The sequence below is a fragment of the Thunnus thynnus genome, chromosome 17 (genome assembly GCF_963924715.1).
Source record: "Thunnus thynnus chromosome 17, fThuThy2.1, whole genome shotgun sequence".
Taxonomy (NCBI): Eukaryota; Metazoa; Chordata; class Actinopteri; order Scombriformes; family Scombridae; genus Thunnus; species Thunnus thynnus.
The window spans coordinates 22,443,388-22,471,088 of NC_089533.1; the positions used below are offsets into that span (position 1 = coordinate 22,443,388).

At 40.6% G+C, this 27,701-nt stretch overlaps 5 protein-coding genes across 5 annotated transcripts; 3 read left to right on the forward strand and 2 right to left on the reverse strand.

The window, feature by feature from the left end:
• The first annotated feature begins 309 nt into the window (after positions 1-309).
• Positions 310-6,691, forward strand: poldip3 (polymerase (DNA-directed), delta interacting protein 3). Its single transcript, XM_067571179.1, has 10 exons — positions 310-419; positions 1,143-1,243; positions 1,625-2,055; positions 2,560-2,604; positions 2,763-2,840; positions 2,996-3,217; positions 4,157-4,234; positions 4,362-4,491; positions 4,709-4,775; positions 5,419-6,691. Exons 1-10 carry the CDS (start codon positions 319-321, stop codon positions 5,633-5,635), a joined length of 1,470 nt encoding a protein of 489 aa, XP_067427280.1. The 5' UTR covers positions 310-318; the 3' UTR covers positions 5,636-6,691.
• A 1,069-nt stretch (positions 6,692-7,760) lies between these two features.
• rrp7a (ribosomal RNA processing 7 homolog A) lies at positions 7,761-9,859 on the forward strand. The gene is made up of 7 exons (XM_067571181.1): positions 7,761-7,868; positions 8,073-8,215; positions 8,359-8,484; positions 8,802-8,925; positions 9,148-9,245; positions 9,331-9,538; positions 9,675-9,859. Exons 1-7 carry the CDS (start codon positions 7,802-7,804, stop codon positions 9,758-9,760), a joined length of 852 nt encoding a protein of 283 aa, XP_067427282.1. The 5' UTR covers positions 7,761-7,801; the 3' UTR covers positions 9,761-9,859.
• A 68-nt stretch (positions 9,860-9,927) lies between these two features.
• Positions 9,928-13,614, reverse strand: LOC137168537 (zona pellucida sperm-binding protein 4-like). Its single transcript, XM_067571177.1, has 12 exons — positions 13,308-13,614; positions 13,028-13,152; positions 12,415-12,535; positions 12,079-12,213; positions 11,725-11,897; positions 11,342-11,421; positions 11,067-11,200; positions 10,773-10,956; positions 10,548-10,692; positions 10,396-10,465; positions 10,185-10,319; positions 9,928-10,099 (listed from the first exon to the last, which is right to left on the reverse strand). The coding sequence occupies exons 1-12, from the start codon at positions 13,501-13,503 to the stop codon at positions 9,948-9,950; spliced, it is 1,650 nt and encodes a 549-aa protein (XP_067427278.1). The 5' UTR covers positions 13,504-13,614; the 3' UTR covers positions 9,928-9,947.
• A 704-nt stretch (positions 13,615-14,318) lies between these two features.
• On the forward strand, positions 14,319-18,985 carry wbp2nl (WBP2 N-terminal like). Its single transcript, XM_067571180.1, has 8 exons — positions 14,319-14,473; positions 15,026-15,134; positions 15,285-15,423; positions 15,657-15,749; positions 16,048-16,245; positions 16,720-16,830; positions 17,359-17,435; positions 17,548-18,985. The coding sequence occupies exons 1-8, from the start codon at positions 14,415-14,417 to the stop codon at positions 17,602-17,604; spliced, it is 843 nt and encodes a 280-aa protein (XP_067427281.1). The 5' UTR covers positions 14,319-14,414; the 3' UTR covers positions 17,605-18,985.
• Positions 18,986-19,363: 378 nt separating this feature from the next.
• On the reverse strand, positions 19,364-26,932 carry LOC137168541 (heme-binding protein 1-like). The gene is made up of 5 exons (XM_067571182.1): positions 26,207-26,932; positions 25,966-26,113; positions 22,260-22,398; positions 21,096-21,276; positions 19,364-20,665 (listed from the first exon to the last, which is right to left on the reverse strand). The coding sequence occupies exons 2-5, from the start codon at positions 26,041-26,043 to the stop codon at positions 20,488-20,490; spliced, it is 576 nt and encodes a 191-aa protein (XP_067427283.1). The 5' UTR covers positions 26,044-26,113; positions 26,207-26,932; the 3' UTR covers positions 19,364-20,487.
• Between the last annotated feature and the right edge of the window lie 769 nt (positions 26,933-27,701).

The window sequence follows — 27,701 nt, forward strand, 5'->3', positions numbered from 1 at the left end:
TTGCTTCGTAAAACCAAGGTGCTCGTTGCGACAATATGGCGCAAAGGCTCATGGGTAGAGTGGCATGTTATGGCGTTTGCATTTTGTCAAGAGTAATCGATCGCCGATTAGTCATTAGAACGTGGACAGCGGGTTCATTCTTCATGAGTGCAGCTCCGTGTTTCAAAATTATATTGCCATTCATTCTTTAATTGTGGAGCATATGATTTGATGAACAAACAATGGTATGGAAACCATTAAAATACATCGTCAGCTCCTCGTAGCCATTTGGCTGTCCAGTCCAACTCGGCTCCCGTACTCCAAGCTAAATACCTTCGCATGCACGCATGCGCAGTTAGACAGTGTGAGAAAATGGCAGACGTCTCTTTGGATGAAGTGATACGACAGCGCGGTATTAATACCAAGGTGCCCGCCAAACGGTACGAAAACTATTATTTCACTGATATATGCACGCTTATTAAGTTTGCGCTAACCTGCAGTAACATGTTTAAAAGTATTATGAGAGCTCAGAGCTGTTGGCAGCGTGTACTTCGTAAACGCGAGGCTAACTTGTTAACATTAGCTGTAGGCCATAACGTCCGAAGCCATTCATCGTTAAATTTAGCACAATATGGGTTAATTATTCAACTAACCCCTGTTTTTTTAACCAAACTTTGTGCAATTTTTGTGGTCGAGATAACGCATACATCTGGAAAGCTTCAACTAATTTGCTTAGCTGTCTTGTTTGTAGCTTCATTCGCCTACCTTAGCTGGCTAGCAGCGTTTATGTTAGCAGGTTTTCGCTCTCACTTATTGAACAAATATGGTTGCTGGAAGCACTGGGTCCGATTAGGATGATGGCTTGTCCAAATCTATCATGCTTAAGATGTCTCTTATTGTCTGCATATATCAGAGCCTAGAACGACAACCTATAACTCAAATGCATTCCCATTGTACTGTGTGTAAACAATTAGCGCAGCTTAAATCATCCACTAAAATAAATAATGAAAAGGAAAATGAATGATACTGTTGCAAATATTACTTTCAAAATATGTAACTCTAGAGTTCTTAGAAACGTAAAAATGTTGGACGAACAAAAGAAATCTAATGGGTGTCTTTAAGTGCAATTGATTAACTCAAACAGACTTTGTTCTTTCTCTCAGACCCATGTTTGGACGGGGTGCAGGAGGGACTGGCAAGAGTTTTGACGCCCGACAGAAGATCGGGGTTGGTGATGTCAGACAGCGACTTGGAGGAGGAACGGGTAAGGGCCACTATTGTCTATGCATATAAAAAATAAGGGAGAACGTGGACTAGGACCACAAAGACCACTCCACAGACCATTCACCAAGTGATCCGGACCACCAGCTTCAGCGCCTCTAAGTGGTAGTAACCAGTGATTCGTGTCAGCGACCATGGTCAACAGACAGACCACTGAATTGGCTACAAGCCTTGCACAGTAATCAGTGATCTGTGTTAGCGCCCACGGTCAGTGGGCAGACCACTGAACTGGCTACAACCCCTTTATTAGAACTTCTCTATTCACTTATGCCTCATATTATGTGAAAACCAACTGGTTAGTGAACGTTATGCTTTAGCTATTTATATGTAGCTCACCCTCAATCTACTTCCTGTCTACCATCAGGGTTTCAAGTGAAAGATGCCAGAGAAAAGCTGGGTCAGAAGGATGCTCGTTTCAAAATCCGTGGGCGGGGAGGAGCAGGAGGAGTGCAGGATGCTCGTCAGATGATCAACTCACGCAAACAGGGGCAGAATCAGTTCAGTGTCCCTGCACAGACCACGCAAAAGACAGCAGTAACACACCAACTACAGAGCCAGACACTTGTACCACAGATACAGATACACACCATCAACAATCTTGCTGGTGTGAACACAAGGCAGTTTGCCCCCAATGTACAAGGACTGACTGTGAGGGGAAGCACAACGCCTCAGCTGAGCAGTAATAACAAGAGAATGATGGATGCTCGTGACAGACTGAGCCTCAAGAGGAGCATTGGAGGGACGCAGACACAGGCAGCCGCTGCAACACCTTTTAAAATAACCAAGACCATCCAGGTGAGGTTCAAATAAGTTGTTTTATCCCTTGAAAGATCAATGGCACAGCCAGCATGTATGTATGTATGTATGTATGTGTATGTATACTTGTTGAATTCTTAAAGTATACTGACATGTAGAGCTGCAACAATTCGTTTGTGACAGAAAATTAATTGGCAACTGTTTTGATAACTGAATAATAGTTTTAGTCATTTTTCAAACAAAAATGTAAAAACATACTTCAGTTCCAGCTTCTCACATTTGAAGTTTTGCTACTTCTATGTGTCATACATGACAGTAAACCGAATATCTTTGGGGTTTGGACTGTTAGTCAGACAAAACATGACATTTTAATACATCTCCTTGAGCTGTAGGAAATTAAAATGCATATCTTTCAATACTTTCTGACTACTCAGACTAAACGACTTATTGAAAAAATAATCTATAGATCTATTGAGATTGAAAATACTCACAGATCTACTGACATGCTTACTGCAATCTGATGTATGATGTTTCTTTTTACAGCAACATCCAGTGGGGATGTCAGCTGGAATACGTGCAGCTTCACAGGTAGAGCTGTTCTTTCTTGACATGTTTAAACATGAGGGATTAGTGTAATTCTCATGTTTACAAAAATATTCCTCTGAAAGCAGAACAGTATGTTTCCCTTTATATTATTGCTCAAAGCATAACACATGTGACTAAACAGATTATTTTGTCTCCCACAGCCTATCTCAAATGAGCATGCTGGGACCCCCAGTAAACAAATAAAGATCACTACTGCTAACAATGTGCTACCATCACGGGTAAGAGCTGCTTCATGACTGCTGACCTGACCTTACATACCGTTTAAATCAGCAGAGACTCAAACACATACTTAAGTTGTCACATGTCCAGTCTGTTTCATGCATGAAATTAAACTCTTAAATTAAACTTCTTTTCATTCCTTTATTTCGTACAGCCTGGTACGGTGGGCTCCGCATTCTCCATGTCAGCCCCAATTACCAAGGTGGTTAAAAATGATGCTTACACAGCCCCACGTCCTCCTGTCCCCGTGGCTCCCACCCGGCCCAACACCAGCATGGCTGCCACCCGGTCCTCAGCTCCAGCCTTGCAGCCAGTCTCCAGGACCCTCCAGCAAAGCACAGCAGAAACCAGCAAAACACCTCCTACTCCCCCTCAGGTAAACACTCCTGCTTGCATCTGTAGTTCACTATGTACCCCCACCCTTTTGTATCCTATCTTGTTTTTACCTTATATTATTATTCAGTGTGATGCGCGTTTACGTTGTTTTTCTTTGAATGTTTCTGATTATTTAACTAAAACTCACTCGGTTAACAATACTTGTACCTGCACTAAGCAGTACAAAGAGTTATAAATCTTATGAGCAATAAACATTGCTATTTAGATAAGATGAATAAGCTTCTGTTCTAAGTATGTTTTAAAATCAATCAAACATTTACAGTCAAAATGTATTTTTCCATGCTAGGAACTTGATTTTGTCCCCTACTCTCCTACTTTTACTCCCAGTGCTTTTTAATTACACTAAAAAAAGATCATATTTAGGAAATTACAAAATATTATTGCTGAAAAATAGGTGGGAAAGTACTTTGTGGTACCAGCCAGAGTTTATCTGCACCACTGACAAATATTTTGTCAGTATTTTACTTTGAGTTGACTTCAATGAACTTAAAAGTTGATCATGTTGTTAGAAAACCAAATACTGTGTTCATGTTTTGTGTTTTATATGAACAATGTTTTATTATGAACATACAATTGAATTTTCCATTGAAGGAAATTTGCAAAAATGTTTGTGTCTGTTGTCAATTATAATTCTTAGAAAGAAAGAAAATCTGAATCAGCAGGTCAGACTTTAAAAAAACGGAAATCGGTATCAGCCAAGAGAATTGCAGTCTGTGCATCTCTAGCCCAAACTGGTTGTGTGTTGTGACCACTTCATTATAATGGCAGGACTGCAATAACTGTAAATCTATATATATATCTCTTTGTTTTTCTAAGATATTTTTCCTGTTGGTATGTTAACCTTACCACCACAGTGACTCACATGTTTTTATGTCATTTCATATTCTTGATATTGTTGTGTTGTTATGTTTCTTTCTAGCCTGCATTCAGTCCTTTGGAGGGGACAAAAATAACGGTGAACAACCTGCATCCCCGGGTCACTGAGGAAGACATAGTTGTGAGTAAATCGCAATTTGCCAATAACCCTTTCGTGATGGTATGTATTTAGATGATGTGCTTAGGGCTGTTGTGCCCATAATGACTCATTGAGCACGGGTTTGTACTCTACATCTATTTGTCCACAGGAACTGTTCTGTGTGTGTGGTGCCTTGAAGCGAGCGCGGCTGGTGAAGGTGGGCGTGGCTGAAGTGGTGTTTGTCCGTAAAGAGGACGCTGTGAGCGCATACAGGAAGTACAACAATCGCTGCCTGGACGGTGAGTGCTAGTAGCAAGGACGTACACATCAGATGGCTCTCTGGGTTTTGGGCACTGTCTCTGATTGCTGATTAGGGGCATCTTTGTATTTGTATTCATTAAAACAAAGTGTTTATTTATTTATTGAAATAAAGGGTGGCCCAATTAGATGTACTCAGCATCAGTATGTTCCTGTGTATCATGATCTGTTTTTTCTTTTCTCCTTGTCCACCCCCAGGCCAACCAATGAAGTGTAACCTTCATATTCAGGGAAATGTCATCACTTCTGATCAGCCCATTCTATTGTAAGTGTGCCCTCAGGGCTTCATTCCTTCATTTCAAATTAATGAGGAGTTGACTTTGATCATGTGCATATACTTAATTTTGCATATTTCTAATGAGCTGTAATTTGCCCCTACCCTTAATTTCTACAACGTATGTCAACCATTTGTTTATTTAAGTATAAAGAACAGTGATGCTGCTTCTTTTAAATTTGCAAGTAATGACCTACAAACACTAGAACAGTGACTATGAAGGCAGGATTTGTTCAGCATCTCATTGTAATGTCTGACAAGCTATTTAGAGGTACATTGAGTTGCCTTTTGATGATGCAGTTAATCAGATAACACATTTTGTGATTAGGTTATTCTGTCTAAGCAATGGGCATGGTCTTTCAAATTGACCACCTACTAAAGGTTTTGATAAAACTTGATGATATCAAGTTTAGCTTAATATTTAAATGTGAATGCCATTAACTGTTGCTGTGTTTGTGGCTTTCACTAATCACAGGAGTCTCAGGAATCTCTCTCTGCTTTTTACTGGATTGTTTGAATGACAACTATCTTTTTTTTTTTTTTAAATATGCAAAAGTCATGGCTTTGGTGAGACCCTGTGTATCCATTTGTGGTCTTGAGGAAATGTGACGTCTCTCTCTCTTGATCCTTACAGGAGGCTCAGTGACACTCCAGGCACCGGCAGCGGTACAAAGAAAGACGGCCTGCCCCCCTCCTTGTCTCGCCCCGCCGGTCAGCGAGCCTCTTCTCAGCCCACTCCAGAGGTGGACCCCCAAACCATCCTCAAAGCTCTATTCAAGTCCACCGCACAGTCCACCTCCACCACTGAGCCCCCTAGCTCACAGGCCACCGCCTTTCGCATCAAGATATAGTTCATGTCTAGTATGAATACACTGTCTGTCCATAAACATATTACTGCATTCTCAGTGTTCACATACAAACTGTGGTTTTCATCTCGCCATCAGGCAGCCTGCACTCTCTCATATGAAGCTGATTTTTACACATTTGATATACACGACTACTCTGAACGTGAGATACATGGATACGCAACATCCTGTTTTTGATTTTGTGGTATCCAAATTTCACCTGTTTGTTCCTGAGATGGACCAATGGAAAGAAGTGTAATGCGATTTGTTGTTTTAATTCAATGTGGTGGAGGATGCCAAATCACACCGGATGTGTAGGGATTTTTTTTTTCTGTTTTTTGTCAATTCTGTGCAAACCTGTTTGGATATGTTGAGGTTTTTGTTTGTTTTTGTTTTTTTTAATACTCCAATTTAACTCTACCTGTCCTCCCCTCCCTAAAAAAGAGAGAAAACTCATTAACAGAACAGATTGACAGACAACATTGTCTTCACCGAGAGATATGTTGTGTTTAAGGCCCTGTACACCCACACAGCTGTGTTCAGTTATATTGTCTATAGCTCCTTTAGGATTGTCCTGCTATGTACAGACCATAGAAATAAGACTGAATATACACCATACAAAAATAGAAGAAACAGAGGACATTACACTAGATATATCTGATTTAGCAGGGTGATGAAGTTGTCCTTCTCCCTGTATCTGACATGAAGTCTTGATAGTCAAAATAACTCAACCTGTGTGAGTAAATCAGGGATGGGCAGAAACCATAATAACGTTTAATTTCAGTAAACCAGTTCTCAAACAGTGAGATTATGCTGATGTTTTGTTTGGTTTTACCATTCGTGTAACATCCAGATTCTTGTGTGTTCTGTTTGTGACTGGGTTTACTTGGTTGTCCGGTTTTGAAGCAGTATATGTTTAATTCTTTCTACTATACATTACACCCGATTTTTGTTGAAAGACTGTAAATTACATTCTGTTGTTTTCTTGGTATGTCAGTCAAGGAGATACTAGAGAGGTCAGATCTGTCTGTGAAATGTCACCATTAAATATTTAGCTTTGTAGATGTTGTCTGAGATTTGTTTTTCCTGGGTGCCACATGATGGTTATTTTCCTGTTTAAGCTGCTTCATGTACTTCTATTGTCATGGTTGAGGAAACTTGACACTAATGAGTTGAAATCAAAAACACAAAGGGACACACTATTTTACCAATCATGTTAAATCCAGAATACGTAGACTTCTAATCTGGGATGGACAAGTGGGTAAATTGGATGACCAGACAAATTTCTTTCAGATTGAATGCAAGTTTACAGTTTTGTATGAAAATGTAGAGTCAACTCCCATTTCTCAATGCCATAGTTGCTAAAATAAGGAAAAAAGTAGTTGTAACCCAAAATATGTATATATATAAAGCATACAGTAACAGGTATCTATTAAACATTTTAATTATGTTTCTTCTTTTAATTCTAGCAAAACAAATTGGCTGTATGATAGAATAATTGTTTTAAGCAACTGGGCAAAATAGTGGACAAAATCCATACAGTCATCATGTCCTTGTGGCATCTGTGAAAAAGTGAATGGCTAATGAAATTCCTCATATCTCTCAAGTGCAATCACAGTTTGCCCTATTTTCAGAAGCCTGCTTTTATTAACTGACCTTATCAATCAAATTTAGACTATTAGCTGTGAAGGGTTTATTTTCCTTTCCCTTTGAGCATGGTAACTCTGAATATTACATATTTACAGTTAAAACCCAACAGCCATAACTATTATATCAAGCTTTGAAGCAGGATTACATTATAACTGACATGCAAAAAGTAAAAACTTTTTAAAATAGTTTAAAAAATAGTTTTACCTTGTTAAAAAATTACCTATGTATTTAGAAACCCTCTTTATTTATGTTTGTGTTGAAAAGATGGCAATATAGTAATATTATTAAAAACATATGAACACACTGAGACCATAGACATTATAAGACACCATATATTCTAATAATTAAACTCTTGAAACATATCACTGGCAAAAAAAACCAAAAAACAGAAGACGTATGTATACGATGGTTTAATTTTCATTTTATCCGATGTGTTTCTATCATAGATGTATCTATTTGTATATTAAAAAATAAAGACAAATCCGCTTTAGTTGTACTTCCGGTGTTATAGGTCACGACAAAATGGCGCCGTCCAAGAAGAAACATGCCAGTGGCACAGAGGCTTGTGTTATTCCTGGAGGATTTACAGGTATTAATGGAGACAAATTTTGAATACTAACTTCAGCATTTCGATAGAAAACAAATTTCTCTTCAGACCGAAGCTTTTTCTTGTCATTTCACATGGTCGTGGTGGTTAGCTTCATCTTGTAGCACTTCTTGTACCTGTAAAGCAGGAGATAACGTTAATGTGTGATGTGTTGGCTTCAGGGTTGTTTTTCTTGTCTCCCTGCAGTGCTTTCCCTGCAGTTCAGCTCCGACAGCGTTGCTCAACATAAGCTGTATGTGAAAGAGCACAAAGTACGAGCAGAGAAGAGTTCACACAGGCCGCTGGACAGGACTTTATTTGTCCTCAACATCCCTCCATACTGCCCAGAGGTACCGTTTATGTTGCTATGAGTGGTGAACTGTCAAGTTTGGTTGGTTTGTCAATCATCGAAACACTTCCTCATCAATCATCTCATCGTGGATGATAACAGACTCGCCTGTTGTTCATTCCTGCCCTGCTGTTTGTGTTTCAGGATGTTGTCAAAGAGTTGTTCTCGCAGTTTGGCAGTATTCAGTCAGTGGAGTTGAGAGACCACCCGGGCTCATTTCAGCAGTCTGGACCGACTCTGTCCAGGTTCTTCAGGCCAGCTGAAAAGCAGGTTCGCTTTCACTTTTAAAACACTACATGGTCTAACTCCAGTATACATTTGTGAGCTTTTGTGCCCCTATTTACCTACACACAACCTCAGATCTCACAACAAAACTCTGCTAACAGTCCCCTGATCTAGGCTTAAAACTAAAGGAGACTGTGCTTTTGCTGTCAGGGCCCCAAAACTCTGGAACAGTCTTCCTGTCGAAATTTATCTTGCGACCTTTCTAACTTCCTTTAAATCACAATTTTTATAAACTTGTTATTTTGTATTATTTGTGAAGCACTTTCAGGTCATTATTTTCCTTTTCTCTCTGTCTCTTCCAGGGCTTCAAAGTTGGCTACATTGTGTTCCAGAAGTCCTCCAGTGTGACAGCAGTTAAATCACATCCCCATAATGTGCCTCTGATCGTCAGCACAGAGCACCATCCAGTGAGGACAGGAGTAGAGAGTGAGTGATTCTACAGCAAGGCATTTACTTTTACTAATGCAAAATCTCATGTTATATTTTCTTTTTATTTGAAAATATGGTTGCTGTATTGCTTTGTATTTACTCTAAACTATGTATCAAGTATTAGAATTTTAGTGTGAGCCAGGTACTCGTTGAGCATTTAAGATATGGAACAAGTCAGTTTTGTGACACATGCATACATGTTGTGTTTTCCAATGACAGAATGGATTCAGCAGTACACACAGACTTTCATTCAGCCGGAAAAACTGCAACAAATGGTCGACACGTTCATGGAAGACTACGACAAGCGTAAAGAAGAGGTGAGAATTCTGCAGCTTTTCCTCCAACATCAATCACCCATCTACTTCACGTGACTTTAACTTGGGTTGGTGTTCTGTGTCACAGGAAGCGGAGCGGCAGAGGATGGAGGCTGAGCAGCAACAAGAAGATGAAGAAGGCTGGGTGAAAGTCACTAAGGGACACAAGGGTGCCAAGGCCCGCCCTCATAGTGAGGCAGCCAACCAGAGGACTCTACAGAAAGAGATAAGGAAAAAGAAGAGGAAGGAGCTCATGAACTTCTACACCTGGCAGCACAGAAACACACAGAAAGAACGTAAGTGGCTAATATTTACGTGGAATTACAGAGCCTATGGAAACAATTAGGGTTACGTGGCATTGTGCATTTAATTTTCTCCATTTGCAATTTTCAGTAAAGGAGATAGTAATTATATTTCATGTTTTTCTTTCAGATATTGCTGAACTAAGGAAAAAGTTCGAGGAGGACAAACAGAGAATAGCTCTGCTGAGGGCGCAGAGAAAGTTCAGACCTTATTGAGTCATCTAACCGGATTTTTCTTCTTTCTTCACTACTTTTGTGTGTTTTAGTTACATTACAAACCTGAGCTTTTTTGTGTTAATAAACTATTCTGATTTACCAATACTTGTTTTTATTAAATCACAAGCACCTCACAAGAGATAAAAGTACAAAAAAGAAAAATTGAGTGCACATTACAGAAAATATTTTATTGAGATTGTTCACTGTCAACTTGTGCATCACAGGCTTGCTGCTCTTCTGGTTTCTGACACTTTCTGATGCTTGACCATACAGTAAACATTGAGATCAACAGCAGGGCAGCGCCAACACCAGCGAGAATATATGCTGTCACCTGAAACACTGAAGACAGAAGTTAGATTTACCTTGAAGCACTGCCACTGATCCATCACATGGTGACTCTAGTTTTGGGCTGAGTAGTACTTACTTGTGTTCTGATGAGCACATGGATTGTCTTCCAGCTCAGTGTTATTCTGTCCCAGCAGCAGAGGCCCTAATGAGACCAGCTGAACCTTGTCAGACCCAAACACGGCCTCTCTTCTCTGTCTCTCACCCTCAGATGCTGTGGGAGGAGAAGCAAACAATGAACACAAATACACAGTACACACAGTGTGCAATGTGAAAGACGATATACTCACAAATGATGGTGCAACGCTGTGCACAGTCAACATCCTCTGTGCAGATTTCCACCCAACAGTAGAAGTACATCTAAGTGAGACGTTACACAATTAAGAAGTTGTCAAAGAAGCCGTGTTACTTTTATACAAATTTGCGGATATGATAACCTTACTTCCTCCACACTTGGATGGCCTGTATGAGGGTCCAAGAAGGCGAAGGTCTTGACATCAAACCTCCTCACTTGGGAGTGGGAGGTGGTTTTCCCCCAGTTGTCCACAGGGACAGAACTTCTCATGTTGTCCAGAGGGTTGGGACATCTATCCAGGAGGAGAAAAGATTGTCAGCAGCTATGCACCCCCCCCCCTCCCCCCCGCCACTGTAATTGCCTCCACCTTACCCGTCATAGAGAAGTGTCCACACAGAGTGTCTAGACGCTGGGTAGGCAAAGCAGTCCCGCACATGCAGGGAAAGTGTAGGGTCTGGGGACGGCTGGGCGATGGAGACCTCCATATATGCAGCTTTACGCAGGGGCAAGGTCAGTGGGAGCTGGTCCTCAGGAAAGAAAGAGGTGAAAGAGGCATCTAGGAGGAACAAATGATACAGAAATGCAGTCACCAAGTTTTATTGACTTGACACATGCAAAATAATAAAAAAAAGAAAACCAAAGCCACACTGCTTTACATTTTATTACCTGTGGCTACTCTCATCTGCACTCTGATGGTTCCCAGTGCAACCACAGGTGGTGGGTTGGTCACTGTGTACAAAGACCGCAAATCTGCTGCACGCTTTAGATCTGATGGCTCATATTCACACTGGACCTGGAGACTTCAAAAAACAGAAAAAAACAACTATTGCTACATTTGTCACCACCCAGTATACTTGCATTGTGAGATTAAAATATTCTGTAATCAGTAATCACTCTGTCAGACAACTGTACAGTAGTGTGCAGAAGATATAAAAGCATACCTAAATGGAGAATGTTGGTTTATACTTTTAGTATGCAGCTCCTCCACCTCTACCTCATAGATCATCACATCTCCATCTACCTAAGAGCCAGACAGAAAAGACAGGATTCAGCCTCAAGCTGAAGTATGTCAACTATTCAATGATATTTAAGCCATATACAAGAAAAAAAAGTTTTGATAAAGCATGACATTATTTATGGTGGAACAGACAAACAGCATTACAGTGAAACAGTTGAAGTGCTATACAGTACATTTTGCAAGCAGTGACTGAATAGTGTTCATAGTAACCCCTCATGTGATTGGATTTTGTGCCAGATTTCACTATGTAAAAAGAAAGTGTTTTATCAAAATAAAATCTTGTTTTGGAATCATAAGTAGCATCACCTTCTTTTTTGCACCACAGTCCATGACACCAATCTTGAAGACAGCAGTGTCTTGGGTGGTGACCACAGGGACACACTGTGGCTGATCCTTGACCATGAGGCTGCCTGGATCGATAGGCGGGTCAGTCTCTGTGGTCTTCACTGAGAACACAAAGTGTCCGTCCAGAGAGCAGGCTGGAGGGAGTGCCAACACAGGAAAATGTAGTCTTTTTTTTTTTTTTTTTTACACTTAAATAATTAAGCAAGTTGACTATATGTTGTAAAGGAAAGGTCAGAGAGGATGTCTGGCATGAAAATGACCTCAGCACAAATCACTTCCATGTATACAGTACCTTAAGACAAATGCTAATCTTACCATTAAGTCTGTAGTAGCACGTTAAATCACGAGAATCATAGCAGCATCCCAGCTTGTAGCAGGCATCACTGGAAATCCTTTGGTGGCCACAATCCACTCTTAGGTCTCTTTCGATGTCACAATTTCCAGGTAATGCTTGAAAAGAGATATGTTATTCCCTGTGACATCACTTGTGTGTAAAGACATTACTGAACTCTCCACTAGGCTCCAAAGAGAAGGTGCCAATTAAAAAGAAATTAAGAGGTGAAAAGTACTGATGAAAGAGGAACACTTCAGATATAGAGTACATAGCCATGTTAGTGAGCTTGTTATGTTCAATCAGCTGTCTCCACTCACGTGTTGGGATAAGACGAGTCCTCTCACTGTATCTCTTTATCAGAGGACAGCTGATATTTACTCTGAACCATCGATCTAATCCCGTCAGCTGGACCTGCAGAGGGATGACCACTTTGCTGCCCTGAGGATTAAAGGTCATCACAGCATGGATGTTGAGGAGTCATACACACCTTGTCACACATAAAACACACGGTGCACCCATCTTATCAATTTAAACAGGTGGCAAATTTGCATATTGAGTTTTGGGCTGCAAACTTTCTGGTTCCATAGTCTGATGCATTTATATTTACAGTTCCATTAAGCTTTCATAATGTATAAATAACAATGTAGTTTATGTCCTCATGTGCCAATGTATGCCTATTTGTGTCAAATACATATACAGTAATTGCTTTTAAGTACTCATTTGATTTTTACACACACATTTTTTAGTAATCCACAGTAATCCATAAATCTGGATTTTTTTTTAGACTTCTATTTTCAGATTTTTACAGTTTACCTAAAATGTTCACCTGCTGCTTGTTAACATCATATTTGTGTATTTGTATGAGGTTTTCTTTTCCCTGTATGAATCCTGTGGCAGGAAAAAAAAACGTACACATTTGCGTTAATTTACCTCAACATGAGCACAGCAGCTGTCATATCTGCTGATGAATGAGAGAGTCTGGTTCTTCTCTGTGCCCAGTCTCACTCCACAGGACCCCTCAGACTGGGGCACTGGGATCGTAGCCCCTGTCATGTCTGAGAAAAAAAACAAAGCACAAACAATATTGATGGATTACATGCAAATGTGGATAGCCTATTTTAAAATAAGTGAGCACTTTGAAAAGATCTTCAGTGATTTTTACCATCCTTCTCAGGGTTTAAAAATACAGTATTGCAACAAACAGTCTTACCTTTTACATGTATATTACTTTTAACCAGCGGACCAAAAACAGCTTTTATCCTTCTGGGAGAGCAGGTGACTCTCGGCAGGGCGGGATGTTGCCTCTGCTCAGGTGTTTTTCTCTCCTGGGCAGCTGAGAAACACTGCTGAACAGTGAAGGCAAGAATGAAAGAAATCGAGCAAAGTTTTGCAAAATGATTATTCATTTTCTAATAGTTTGGGTGTTTTGGTTATTGCGGTTTTGGTCTCAGAACTATTTGGTCCTTTTTTTGACACTGGGAAGGGAGGGGTCACGTGACACCTGTTAATTAGTGTTAATTAGTTTGAAGCTTGCTGCGTCCCTCACCAGAGCAGGACTAGAGCTTCACCCATGTGCTTTAGTTATTCTTATAAATAAAAGTTTAAATAAAGTCACAGATTTACGCAGCCGTATCCACCGATGCGCCCTGAACTGCCGGGTTTATGCTGATTTGAAAAGTAGGGCAGAATATGTCGGTAATTAATAAAAAGGTCAACGTTTAAATAATACATATCATGCTGAGTGCCTGCATGGTCCAACGTATCCTCGGGGAACCATTAAATGATACCATTGCGTAACTCAAAGGCCTTGCCAACATCACCCTAGCCTTATGGCAATGCTTGTACCCATCTAATTATTATATAAGCAATCTTAAACCTTAAATTACTGCTGCATCCTGTCAGGGTTTCAAATTAGTTCCCCTTTATGCTGTCCTAATACATCTTTGATTACTGTCAAAAGTCCATTGATACCTCAAAGGATTCATTTTGGAACTAATGTTATAATTAGCTGCTTGAGTACAGGTTAAATTCCAAGTAGACAGACAGACACATATTTTAGCAGGACAGAGTGATATTTGTTTGCCTCCCTCAAATATGTAAAAACTTAACAACAGCTATTTACACCCAATCACATATCCAGTAACTGCAGGTAAGCACATTTGTTTGTGTTCTGAAAATGTGTTTACAGTCTCATGGTGGATCACGGGTTGTCAGACGGCGTCGTGACGTAACACCCGTGACGTCTCCGGGGCATCCCCGTCGGGCTGACGGTCAGACTTTAGCTCAGGCAGCAGGGAGCACAACACTTCTGGTAACCATGGCCTTGAATCGAAATCATTCACAAAACGGCGGCGTTTTGGTAACCAGCGGGGAAAGGTATGTGTATTAAGTGGCATCTGTGCGGTTCATTTTTTCAACCAGCTAGTTGTCGCCTCTCTTCTCGGCTTGTTTACCTTCTTCTTTCCAGTGCGCAGTCAACAGCTACCTAGCCGCTAGCCTCCCGCTAGTGGCCTGGTTTCAGCATAGCTAACGCATTTGTGCCGCTGTTCAGCTCATTATTCATCTTGTGGCGATTGAAATGTTTTATTTACTAGTTCATACTGGGACTAATGTCGTATAATTAATTAATTACTTTATAGCGTTCGTTTATCTTGACAAGGTGGCTAACTTAGACCGTTAGCCGACTATCAAAACAGGAAGTATCGGTGGCTGTTGACATCTCGCTAGAACAAGAATGTCATTATACGTAATGTTGTGTAACCTAGATTAGCTACACGCTATTAAATACAATAGTTGCAAACAATGCTCACGTGTATATTACCATTCTACAGTATATCACTAAATATTTTACAATGGCCTTAACTGTTTATTTTGTTCTACCGCTTCTACTTTACCAGTTTTTGTTTTGTTTTGCTTCTTCTTTGCCAGTGTTTTAAGAGAATGCAAGAATGTGGAGCTGTCGTTCAGTGATGTCTCCTCCAAGACAGACCTGCTGAAGGGGACCAAGAAGGGCACTGTTTACCTCACACCATACAGGGTAATTACAGCCCATATTGCATACAACACATTTAACGTGCCATTACTGCTGCTGTCCTCTTGATTGGAAAATTGACAATGCTCACATTCTCATATATCCTTTTGTAACTGTCCCCACACACTCTGTCCCTTTTCTCATTCTCGGACGTAGTTGCTGTTTGTGTCCAGTAATACCAAGGATTGTCTGGGTTCAGCCATGTTCCCCTACTATCTGATGAAGGGATGCAGCATTGAGCAGCCAGTCTTTGCAGCCAACTACATTAAAGGGACAGTGTCAGCTGAGCCTGGTGGTAGGTGGCCTGTTTTTTTTACTTTTAACCCCTAAGGTATGATTTGATTTGTTTGATTTTGTGTCTTTAATAATGGCTGCAATATTGGTTTCATAATGGTCATAGTCATATAGTAAAATACAATAGATTTTAGGTGCATTAACATTTTACCTGTCACCTATGTTTACATCTGCAAAAAAACACAAGTGTAGCTTTCTGTAATTGTTCTAAATGTGATTGTGTTTTCTCATCAGGTGGCTGGGAGGGCCAGGCCCATTTCAAGATGTCATTCCCCAGTGGAGGAGCCATAGAGCTGGGACAGCATCTCTTCAAACTGGCCACAAATGGTTTGTATGCTGGTTTCCTTTATTACTGTGTCCCACACAATGCAAAATATTAATTGAATACTCCTTTTATACAGTGGTGGGAAAAAAGTATTTAAATCCTTCACTAAGTTGTAAAAACACTTTATTCAAGACTTAAGTCTTTACAAGTATAAGAAATATATACAGTGCCTTTAAAGGAGTAGCCCCACTACTACTACACTATATATGACATACGTAGTTGCAGAAAAACACTGAGTGATTGAAAAGACCTATAACCTTTAGAAAGTCCAGTTCATGTATTTCTCTTGCTGTGTTTCAGCTTCTCGTGCCGCTCCTGCCCAGAATGGTTCTGCCTCTTATGGCTACCCTTCACCTGGAATGATGAATGGCTACGGCCCACCTCCACCTGCCCCTCATGGCTATCCCTATGCACCCCCTCCCCAGCAGAATGGCTTCTACCAGGCCCCTCCTCCTGCTGCTGGCAACATGGGCTACCCTTATCCAACAGCTGCTGCAGGTAAAGAATTCAATAGTGTTGTAAGAATTGTAATTTGACAAAATAATCTGAACTCGAGGTCCTCTTAATAGCTTTTTTTTTCTGTAAATTTCTTTTTTTTTCTTTCACTTTCATGTTCAATACATATGATATAGGAAAAAGTCAGTATATACTCCAAGATGTGCACAAACTTTCATAGTTTTTAGCCTTCAGGTTATGTTTCTCTGCATGTGTTTGCATATGCAGTGCGCACATATTTGTTTTTGTAAACACCTTTTCGTCAAAATGTCCTGATTGCACATTAGTAAAAATATCTACCCTTGAGGCACATATAATGCTGTTCTCTACCTCTGTCTCTCTGTCAGTGTTTTGTTTTATTTTTTTTTCTTTTGTTTGTGTTTTTTGTCATTGCTGTGTAACTTACACAGACTATAACCTCATTTGACCTTGAAACTCCATCTCTCTTTCTTATCTGTCTGCCTTTCCGTGTTCCAGGTATGTACCCATCTGGCTTTGACTACATGGCTCCACCTCCTCCATACCCTGGGCCACCCCAGAATTGGACTGCACCCCCCCAGAACTGGACAGCAGCACCACCACCTCCAGGTCTGTTTCTCTCTCTCTCTTTTTATTTTTCCTCTCTGTATATCTGTGTCACTGCACCCGTCAGATCTGATCTGTCTGTGTCAAAGTGAATCACTTCCAAGCATGCCACCAAAAAAGGGGTGCTGATGTCTCATCGGCTACACATCAAAATTACAAAGGATAAACAGTCTCCCCTCTTCCTCTTCCTCCCCATACGTTTTTCTATCACTTTGTGGATTTTAGTGAAAACAGTTTCACACAGCGCATGGGGTGAGCTTGGTACACTGTGCTGAAATGTCAGTTTGGCATATCTCTATTTTATGAAGAGCTTGAGTTGGACGTTTGCCTCTGTGCTTCCTCAGGGTGTGCCAGTAGAATTTGTCTTGAGGAGTCCTGGAGCTGTCAGTAGTTGTGTCTCGTATGAGTAATACCGTGCTCTTCGCATCAGTTCTCCACAGTTTTAGGAGCTGCAGCATCTGTTCCTAAATATGTTCAGCAATCATAACTGTATGTGTTTATCTCTCTGTCTTTGTCTCATTTTATGATCAGGTAACTCCAAGGCGGCTGAAGCAGCAGGCAGTGCGTATTACAATCCCAGCAATCCACACAATGTCTACATGCCTATGGTAAGCTGCTTTGTTTATCTTCTCCTTAAATACATTTGTATGAAAGTGACATGTGAGTTCTCCTTTACTGGCATTTGTATAATATATTTTTTTTGTCTTTATCCCCACGCAGGAGCGGCCTCCACCATATGCACCTTTTCCAAACTCTCCTGACAAGAAAAACATCTGAGGCACCATGACACTCTTCTCTCTTCCTCTTTATCTAAAATACATTCTAAAGCAAGGAGAAATGTTGATGGAGACCTACTTGAGATAGAAGAAAACAGAAAAGAAAATGCAAGTAATAGAGGGCTCAAAGATGTCAGTGATAATTCACCAATGAATTAATGATATTTTGGATACTGGAATATCTTACGAAGCAATCACATCTTTTGAATACTGTTATCCTCTTTTACTTCAATTCATTTAAATGATTGACAACTTGTAACTCAAACATTTCTGAGACTAGTCATTATTAACATTCTCAGTGATGGGATTTATTTTATTTCGGTCTAATTTTTTCTAGCATGTAGGTAAGGGCACCTAAACTGTCCCTGCTAAGAGCTGAAAGGAGGAGGCATTATGGGGAATGTATTTTTGTAAGACAGAGATTTATTACCAAAACACTTTGTAGGAAATTATTGATTGCAGTTCCTATAGTTATTAATAATAGCAACCCATATTAAAAACAGTCAAGTACCTTTGCAGTATCATTGCAAGAATGGTGCGTTTCCTATACAGTTTTGCATTGAGCATTTGTTCTCCATATACAGTACAATAGCAGAACTGGGTTGAATAGAGTTTAGTAATAAAATGTCATTTCCTGTACACTCACTGATTCTCATAGTATTCTAGTAAAACAGTAAAAAGAGTAGACGTTTCCTTAATCTGACCAAGGTGATCCTGTACTACTGTACATCAATTACGTGACAGTCTGCTAAATAATTCCATTCGTTGTATGACCCAAATCTCACAGTCTCCATCATATTTTGATGTATGTAGTCAAGGTTTTTGTTATCAAAAGAATCAGTGCATTATTTCAGAAAGTTGATCGGGAAGGTTTTTTTTTTTTTTACATAACAAGTCTATGTATGTGCAATATTTCACCTTCACATAACAAGGTCATAGGTGACAAGCTGGGGTTACCTGCGTGACCCTGTGCTCGACTCCTAGCTTCTATTGTATTCATGTATGCAAAGCCAAGCTGAAACCAGAACTCTGCTCTTTGTGTAATTACACCAGTGTGGGGTTACAGGGCCGCACCATTATATTAAGGGCCCATCAGTGTTCTGCCTGCTGTTTTGAACTTCTGAATGCGAACCATTTATTCCTGATTAAACTGGGGCGAGGCGCCAACTGGCCGTGTAATTGCATCCCCATCAATGTGCATCAGTTAACTCCTATTTGAAGGACTATTTGCACACAGTTGTAGTGGATAGAGGATTTTTGGGGTTTGGGTTTTAGTTTGCTTTAATTAATCAAATGTAAGTTAATATCTCTTTTGCTATTCTTATTCCTTTTGCTGAATTTTGTCTGTCAGTTAAAATCTAATAAATTTGACATATATTGAATTTAGCATTTTGATATTGATTCATTGATTTATGATCTCTGACTTGCATTAGTTCAATTATGCTTATGTTTAATCATTTATTACCTTGCTGAATTACTCAGATTTACTGTTTATTGCTTGCTTCCATTCGCGTCACCAAAGTGTACTGGCGATAATTTTACAAAGTGAAGACTTCAAGTTGACTAAATCAGATTTAAGGTTATTCTTTTCGACATGTAAAACTACAGAGAGTGTTTGTCAGGTCTACACAGGTCAGTTTTTACTTCCTTGTCACACCCAGAAATGAAGCAGACAGATTCACATCTTCCTCAACAGTTTGGACAGTTTGATACTGTCCCCTGACAGTGTTTCACCAAATGAAGAAATAAGACAATTAGAATTATCCACACTCTAACTAAATAACATTTTTATTATTTTATGAAACACTATCAAACCTGAACATTATATTCACTCTTATCACAGTAAATCACACTGTACAGATGTATCACATAAAACAGTTTCAGGAGTCTAAATAAATAAAGATGGCATTGTCATGCACTAAAACACAAAGTATTCACTACACACAAAAGCTTTCTGTTTCCACATAGAATCACAAAGTTTATAACATGACATTGTTTTAAGACAACACCACTAGCTAGCTAGTTCCCACTCAGCTGTCCACCCAATAATTCATAAAGACTAGTTCTACTTTATGGCTCAACTCCCATTTCTTTCCAGTTCCTTACTCAGGAAAAGGAAGTGTGCTTTATTCTAACATGTAGGCTAACTAATGTTTAATTCTATACATTAATCTGTAGATGTTACTATATTGTAACTAGATTAAAGATGTGCAAAGCCATACTGTTTGTTGCTCAGGTAGAGGAGAGCTCTATAAGGACTTTATTTACCTGTATAGACAAACATATAATTCTAAAATGAATGAAAATTGATTAATAGAACAGATTATTCATTGAGTTGCTCTCTATCGAGCTCCGGTCTTAAACCACAAATCGACTGACCTTTCTATTTCACACCTGTAAGCAGATGGCATTACATACCAGTTTTTCTAAAGGTTTTTTCTTCAAGATCTTTTTTCCCTTGGCTAAAATTTTGTTCTTTTTACAAATGGGACTCCAAAAATACTATAATTTCTTAACACTATATTTGTCAGAAGCCTTTAATCATAAGAGCTTTAAGGGGTGAGTTTACATTACAAATAAATATATATAAAATGTGATCACAACAGGAGTAAGAGCAACTGATGTTGAATTCTAAATTGTCCTGCTGCCAGAACACCTAACTTCAGTGAAGCTACTGTATGTGTGACAAGCACAAGACCAGATGGGTAAAGGCAACATGGGTAATCTATATCTGTCCATCTGGGTTCAAAGGTCTATCAAGTCACCATATTGCTCTTACCGATCGAACACTGTTAGAGCTACAGGACTGTCAGTAGTGAAAGGGTAATTAAGGTTGAAAAAAGAATTCAGCTCTTGATTTGACTCTGATCTGACCGAACGGGTCTTACGGCTCCTCCTGTAGAAACCACACCTCGTTACGCCGTCCGTAAGGCTTAAGTGGTGGGTCGTAGCTACAGCAGAAGTACTGCTTGCGCTGGAAAGGCGCCGTTTCACCCAGGGTGCGTGTCAAACGCAAGGCCTCTGCTCGGTACTCACTCTCCCCTGCGAAGCCTCCAAACTGCCTGTGAACAACAACAAAAAGAGAAAGAAATGAGGAAAATTAAAATTGGCTAGATAATAAGTGTTAGTTTAATTATTTTTCTGTGAATGTGCTGTCTCGTATTCTGTGAATGTGCAGTCTCATATTCTCTGAATGTGCAGTCTCATATTCTGTGAATGTGCAGTCTCGTTGGAGCAGAAACAGACCCAAAAGGCAAACATGCACACTGATATTTAAAACATCATGCATCAGTCAGGTCAACTAGGGACAGTTCTACCACTATGGCCCTGCAGGGGACTGAGCAGACATCAACTTAGGTCTCCAAAAATAAAAAAAACTACTTGTGCTTTTGGGTCAGTTGGGGTAACTCTGCCTCAATATAATATAAAATAATATATTTTTTTTTACATTATTGTTTCAGTTTGAAATGGAACTCTTTACATGACACCTACAGAGCGTAGACAGTCATGCCAGGCCGCTCCTCAATCCTGATGGCACTGTCGGTGGGAGTCGGGGGGCTTTGCTGGTAGATGGTGGGGATGCGGATGGCGACCATCAAACGGCGAGACAGAACACCGTCGTTCCGCGGGTACACTGTGATGATGATGGGTGCTGCTGTACCCATGGCCTCACCTTAGAAATGTGAGACAGAAAGTTAGTTTTGAAAAAAAAAAAGGGAAGACAGCAGAGGAACTCCACTATTGTCCCAAAAGCAAACTACCCAAATTTAAAGGTCAGGATTTGCGTGGAGCAGTTGAACATACGTAATGTTATTATGCAAGCGACAACACTGATAGTCCAGACACAACCAACACAGACCTTGTAAATCACACTGCTATAAATAGCAAACGAATGACATGATGATTCGGCGCTGAGACCTTGTTTTCGGACTGCACTTTTAGTGCTGAGGTTATGATTGACTACAGACTGAAAATGGGGAAACATGATCTGAAAGCACAATAGTGTCTGAGAATTACACTATTTAAATTTATCTCCCAATAAATCTTAAGCGAACAAGCTAAAACTATAAGAATATTCATAATGAGTTTAGCTTTGTCAAAATCCGACATATGTTGGTTCTATCTTTATGTTCATTCATTCAGCTTTACAGCATCTAAGACTGGCCACTGTATATATTAAGATTAACATTAATATTTTAAAAATAGCATACTTCCAAATAACCACAAAACCTAAAATGAAAACACATGAGAAAGAAAGAAATAATCCTAAATTATGTAGATAATATAAGTCCATGAACAGAATTAGAAAATGATAGGAGATTATAATATTTGTATCCTTTAAAAGCTGCAGGGTAGAGACACAAGATAGAGCCATTAATCATGACAAAAGATGAGTCTGAGATTAGTAAAACAAACTGTATTTTAATTACTTACCTTCTGTGGTCTTCATCAGATTATAAAACTCTTTCTATTCCAACAATCATTTAGCCATTTTTATATCATTAAGTACTCTTTTCTTATGTGCTTGATTTTTAAGAATAATTCTATGGAAGCTCTGAGTTTGGGAGAGAAACAGGACAGACAGGTCTTATAATGCCAGTGAACATATCTCAGCACACTGATCCACTAGGAAGTTTTGTTTTCTGATCGGCTTACCTTGTTCATTGCTTCCACCAATGTACATGAGCAGCTTCCTCACCAGCTCTCCCGTCACTTGGTCGAAGCTCCGTCCCTCAGAGGAGACAGCAGCGTATTTGGCAGCTTCGTACCGCCGCACCTCAAAGCTAATCCCATCCTGGAGAAGAAAGAGAAATCAGGGATGGCTTAGGCATCAGCAGGCCAACCACAGCTACGCATTGTGTCATGCACAAGTGCAGCAAACGCTTTTCTGCATATACATACACCCACACACACACACTCACCCCCACACACAAACACACACACACAAACAGTTATTCTCTTTCTGGAGATAAGCGCAGGAGAGAGGTTAAGCTCAGATATGATTCACCTCTGACACACTAACGTTGACAATCTGCTCCTATAAGGACGAAATCCTTGAACTGGCAGCGTTTACACTCAGAGGGTTCAGCATGTGTGTGTTTGTGTGCATACGACTTCACACATGTGGGTGTGTGAAACGAGTGTGGGCTGCTAGATAATAAGATGCGGATGAAACATATTTTACACTGATGTGATTTAATTTCTTCTTCTGCTCTGCAGGGTTCAGTCAGCCTACAGAGAATAATGGGCTGGAGATGCACGGTCTTACATAACAGCGAGCAGGCAAACACAGACACACACTAACACACACACAACTCCCTCCATCACCCTCAGACACGCAGTGTTAATATGATGCAACAGTTTTGCATTAAATATGATTAAGTGGGGTTAATGTGGAGTACACTCACACTGGAATACACACACTCAACTATGCTGCTGAGCAATAACCTTAATAGGTTTTGAAGGAATCTGGTCACTGTAGAGACTGTGATGCAGGTTTCAAATACAACTCCTCATTCCACTAACATGATTACACAGTGTTGCATTTTATAGCATATGGCTCTGTTATTGTTTTTATAATGGGTTTGAGCATTGGGATTACATTTCAATGTAATTTGTCCTACTTATAATGCCTACCATCTCTTCCCTGAAATAGATAACACTATGTTATCATGAAGTTCTAACTTGTGACAGGTACCCAGGCTCCTGCATAGTAATTACACGGGTTTTGCTCTGTATGGCTTGTCAGTGGGACCACCATTTAACATTGTGTACGGGTGACATACCAAGAAAGCACAGCCTGACTTCAGTGAAGTGGTGCAATTAATTTGTCTGTCATGTGTCTGTGGTTGTATGTGTGTGTTTAGCTGCTGTCTTATGCTTTATGCTTTAATTAGTCCACGCCTGAACAGAGCACATAAAAGGTATTATCAGCGCTGTGACTAGTAAATTGCCTTGCCATTGCATTTTCTGTTCAAATGATCTTTTACATTCATTAGCAAACGTCTAACAAAATTTCACCTATATGTTGCTGCTGCCGCTGTGCTGTGAATGTGTGTATGCCCCTGCAGGCAGCTCCTCTGTATTCTGTGTCGGTTTTAATTAAGAGTGTTGGGTGTCAGAGTCAGGCGGGTGCTCCGGAGATCAGGTGACAAGCTCTGATTTCAATACCTGCTGTTTAAACATCAGTCAAGTCCACAGATTTGATTAACCTCCAGCTTTGACTTTTCATGGTTGTTTAATGAACAATTAGAGGAAGCGCAGGCACCGTGGTGACCTCGGACATTTGGAGGAGCCGGCAAACATCTCCGTGAGCAAGACATGATGCTTACTTGCTGCAAGGCCTCTGATCTCTCACCCGTATCAGTCGCTCTGTCTCCACTTTTCAACAAATCTCAGTTAGGTTTTCTTAGACAGCCGGGCAGTAAAATGCATTCTATTTAAGTTCAAATGTGATCAATAACTCATTTGAAACGATTAAAAAGCTGTTATTTGTGTACGTACTGCTGGCTTCAACAGTTTGTTTCGGAAGTTCAGCTTCTGACAATAGATGTTAGTGTGCAGTGTCAGGACAGATCTGCCTTCCTGTGTTTGTGTGGGTAAATGTGTCACTTTGGGTCATTTGATTCGCCGCCTGTCTGGTCATTCGGGCTGGAAATCCTCTTTGTCTCAGTCTGCCTGCCTTTGTCTCTCTGTCAAAAGTTAGTTGTTATTCAACAGATAAACACACAAAGCCACCGTGACATTACATGGATACCTGCACATTTACAGTAGTGCACTGTGGGTCAACAGGACAAGAGAAAAGAACCTCAAAATGGCTGTTGGGCATTGCTTCAGCTAACAACACGCATCACTGAGTTTATTGGAATCTTTCCAATGTGTGCATACATTATATATAGGCAAACACAATATATACATAAACATAACAAGGGCTGGGTGGGGGTGGGTTGCTGACATGGAAAGGGTTTGCCCTTCCTCTTCTGTGACGTCAGTTTTGCATGTGACTATCCTACTCAGTGATGGTCAGTGTATCAGTGTACACACCCAATCCATATCTGAGCTCCTGGGTTAACCACAAACACGTCTGATATGCATCCTCTTCCAGGGCAGGGTCAGTTAGCTTGTACCCTGTGGTTTCACAGGCACACACGTACGCACGCACTACCTTTCTTCCTCACACACACACACACACACATTGACTTCCATTCATTGTTAATAGTTTAACCCTAACCCTATCCTTTATCTAACCAACACCTTAACCCTAACCTTAACCAAGACCTCAGAAATGATGTTTTGCCTCATTAGGACCAGGCTTTAGTCCTCATGAGGACTACTGGTCCTGACAAGGTCGATGTTTATACCAGAAAAGGTCCCAGTGACACACAGGTTTACTTAAGTCACTTTTGGGGACATCACATAGGCTTCAGCATTTTACCAACTGGGGACATGGCTTTCTTCCCCAGTTGAACAAGCCGTCCCCAATCAACTGATCTGAAGTCTGGTGTGTGTTCCTGAAAGTGAATTAAGTCATAACTAACACACACACACACACACACACACACACACACACACACACACACACACACACACACACACACACACACACACACACACGTTTTCCTAGGTCACTTTTGGGGACATTACATAGACTTGCATTAATTTCCTGGAGACTTACCCTAACCCTAACCCTAATAGTCCCCAATTAACTGGTCCTGTCTGAAAGTTGTCCCTGAAAGTAGCATATGACAGAACAACCCACCCACGAACACACATACACACACACACACACACACACACACACACACACACGCACACACACGCCGTGTCATGATGGAAAAAGCAGTGACCACACACCTTTGCGCGCAACAGTGAAACCCTGAAACCTTGAAACCTTTCTTACTCTAGTGTGCTCCTGTTTTAAGGTTACACAGAACGCGCAGCATCACCATCTTTACTCATCTCTGCCTTGTTGTTGATTGGTAAAGGACCTCTGGCTGGTTTGTGCCCCACACTGAGGATGCTCAGCAGGCATCCTTATAGGTCACAAGCAATTAACTGTCGGGCTGTCAGTCAAGGTTACAGAGGTTGTGATCACAGCAAGAAAAACACTGCAAAGTCCACACGGCCATCATGACCAAAACTGCCATAACATAAAGTATTTAGTATTAAGTGCTGGATAAAATATTAACGCAAGCAGAAAGGAAACCTTGCACCTTCACAGTAGAGCAGGATTACTGATAATTGCGCGAAAAGCCAACACCAGAGAGAGAGAGAGAGAGAGAGGCGCATAGACAGAATATACAGAAGCTGTGAAGATATCAGAGTGATGAAGTTTTCTCTGAGGTGTCTGCACACTGCTTACCTTCGTCTCACTGCTGAGCAATTTATATTCCGTCTCCTCGGTGTTTCCGAAGAGCGAATTCTTGATCATGCCAAACATGTCGCTTCGGCCAAGTCACCTCTCCTCTCTCCGCTCCTTTGTTTTGTTGTTTGTATTCCCCTTTTTCGTCCTGCTTGTTGCAAACAACACACTTGACAGCTCCCGTATTTGGTCGTCCAACTCCTGGAAAAAAAAAAACCTTGAGAAACAAGATGTAACTTACAGCAGCATCCAGATGCTCCAAATGATGCGCAAATTCTCCTCCAGAGAAGAGTGTGCGTTTTCTTCCAGAGATCTCGCCTCAACAGATGTGGTTTTTTCTTCTTCTTCTCTTCGGGGAGACAGAAGTTGGAGATGCTGACTTCTCGCCTCCTTTGCCGAACCAAGGACTGAAGAAATCAGCCTCCACTCTGACGGCTGGAGTGTCTCCGCCCTCCTCCTCTCCTCCTCCGCTCTAAGTTTCTCCTCTTACCAGCCTGACGCTCACTTATATCACCACCTTTCACCCATAAACGTTTAATTCCACTTAAAGTGGGGCATCAAGTTGACAACATATGGCTAATTTTCAACGGCTTATTACCCCCAGATGCTGCCATTAAAAAAACATTGACTTGCATAATTTATCTTGGTATGAGATGCAGCATCATCTGAAAGAGGTCACCTCCTCTAATCACTCCCTAAAAATGTAGAGGAGCAAAGTCACTCAGCTTTTGTTAGGGCTTCTCTCTCATTCTGTTTGTCATGGCTGTCTGTTCCTGGAAGCATAAAACAGTGGGGTGTGTTGAAGGCACATTTACATGCTGCTATTTGTGCAATATAAATTTTGACACAAGCCGTTGGTTTGTCAGTATGCATTGGACTTTCCAGGGCTGTGTGTGTGTGTTTTGGGGGCAGCGCATGGGTGCACGTCTTACTCCCTGTGTCACTGTGAGTTGCTTAGCTTTAGGGTTAGTCTATTTAAATTCACACTGAAGGCCTGTTAGTCATCAGTGCAGAGCAGGGGGGGAAACAGGAAGGGTAGATTTAATGAAAATCTACCCTTGGAATGGTTAACACTGGGTCAGGAAAACTGAGGTGCTGTATGAGGGAGCTGTGGGGGGAAAAGGCAACAGAGAGAAAGAGAGGAGATAGGACGCAACATATTTGACATACTTCATACTGCTCAAGGGTGGACAGAATTACAGAATAACTGAAACACCGTATAATATGAAACAATTCAATACCTGATTGAATTTTAGTTAAATGTATGAGTGCATTCCTTTATTTGTCGAGACTGTTAGAGCTCCCCCAGTTGTTACATATTGAAGCTGCAGTTAAGTACATTATTTCAGTGTCCACTGCTCATCTTGGCTGATGCAGTTTTCTTGTTCATCAAAGACTGTGATGAGTTATGTGACATTTCCTCTTGTCCCATTACATAATGTTGCACTGTCTGCTACTGATGAACAAGACATTTGGGCAGCAAAACTCTCTTCTGCCTCTTTGTACCTCTGTAAGCAGCCTTACGTTGCCAAGAAACCTCACTTAGATAAAGAATGACTGCCAGACTTCTATTAAAGCTGCCTAACCTCACTGCCTAACAGCTCACCTGTTTTGTAGCTGTCCTTGTAATAGTGATTCAAACTTTTAAAGAACTGAGTCTGTTATGAAGGCAGTTGCACAGGTCATAATATACTCTGAAATGTCTCAAACATCCTCTGCATCAGCAGCCAAGACTG

Excerpts from the sequence above, each read along its gene's own strand:
- poldip3 (XM_067571179.1), top strand. The coding sequence starts at position 319 with ATGCACGCATGCGCAGTTAGACAGTGTGAGAAAATGGCAGACGTCTCT. Across the intron at positions 1,244-1,624 it reads GCGACTTGGAGGAGGAACGG|GGTTTCAAGTGAAAGATGCC; the intron begins GTAAGGGCCACT and ends GTCTACCATCAG. Across the intron at positions 2,056-2,559 it reads AAATAACCAAGACCATCCAG|CAACATCCAGTGGGGATGTC; the intron begins GTGAGGTTCAAA and ends TTCTTTTTACAG.
- rrp7a (XM_067571181.1), top strand. The coding sequence starts at position 7,802 with ATGGCGCCGTCCAAGAAGAAACATGCCAGTGGCACAGAGGCTTGTGTT. Across the intron at positions 7,869-8,072 it reads TATTCCTGGAGGATTTACAG|TGCTTTCCCTGCAGTTCAGC; the intron begins GTATTAATGGAG and ends GTCTCCCTGCAG. Across the intron at positions 8,216-8,358 it reads TCCCTCCATACTGCCCAGAG|GATGTTGTCAAAGAGTTGTT; the intron begins GTACCGTTTATG and ends TTTGTGTTTCAG.
- LOC137168537 (XM_067571177.1), bottom strand. The coding sequence starts at position 13,503 with ATGAATAATCATTTTGCAAAACTTTGCTCGATTTCTTTCATTCTTGCC. Across the intron at positions 11,201-11,341 it reads AACCAACATTCTCCATTTAG|TCTCCAGGTCCAGTGTGAAT; the intron begins GTATGCTTTTAT and ends TGTTTTTTGAAG. Across the intron at positions 10,320-10,395 it reads ACAGCGTTGCACCATCATTT|CATCTGAGGGTGAGAGACAG; the intron begins GTGAGTATATCG and ends CTCCTCCCACAG.
- wbp2nl (XM_067571180.1), top strand. The coding sequence starts at position 14,415 with ATGGCCTTGAATCGAAATCATTCACAAAACGGCGGCGTTTTGGTAACC. Across the intron at positions 16,246-16,719 it reads TTATCCAACAGCTGCTGCAG|GTATGTACCCATCTGGCTTT; the intron begins GTAAAGAATTCA and ends TCCGTGTTCCAG. Across the intron at positions 16,831-17,358 it reads AGCAGCACCACCACCTCCAG|GTAACTCCAAGGCGGCTGAA; the intron begins GTCTGTTTCTCT and ends TTTTATGATCAG.
- LOC137168541 (XM_067571182.1), bottom strand. The coding sequence starts at position 26,043 with ATGTTTGGCATGATCAAGAATTCGCTCTTCGGAAACACCGAGGAGACG. Across the intron at positions 21,277-22,259 it reads TGGTGGAAGCAATGAACAAG|GTGAGGCCATGGGTACAGCA; the intron begins GTAAGCCGATCA and ends CACATTTCTAAG. Across the intron at positions 20,666-21,095 it reads GGCATGACTGTCTACGCTCT|GCAGTTTGGAGGCTTCGCAG; the intron begins GTAGGTGTCATG and ends TGTTGTTCACAG.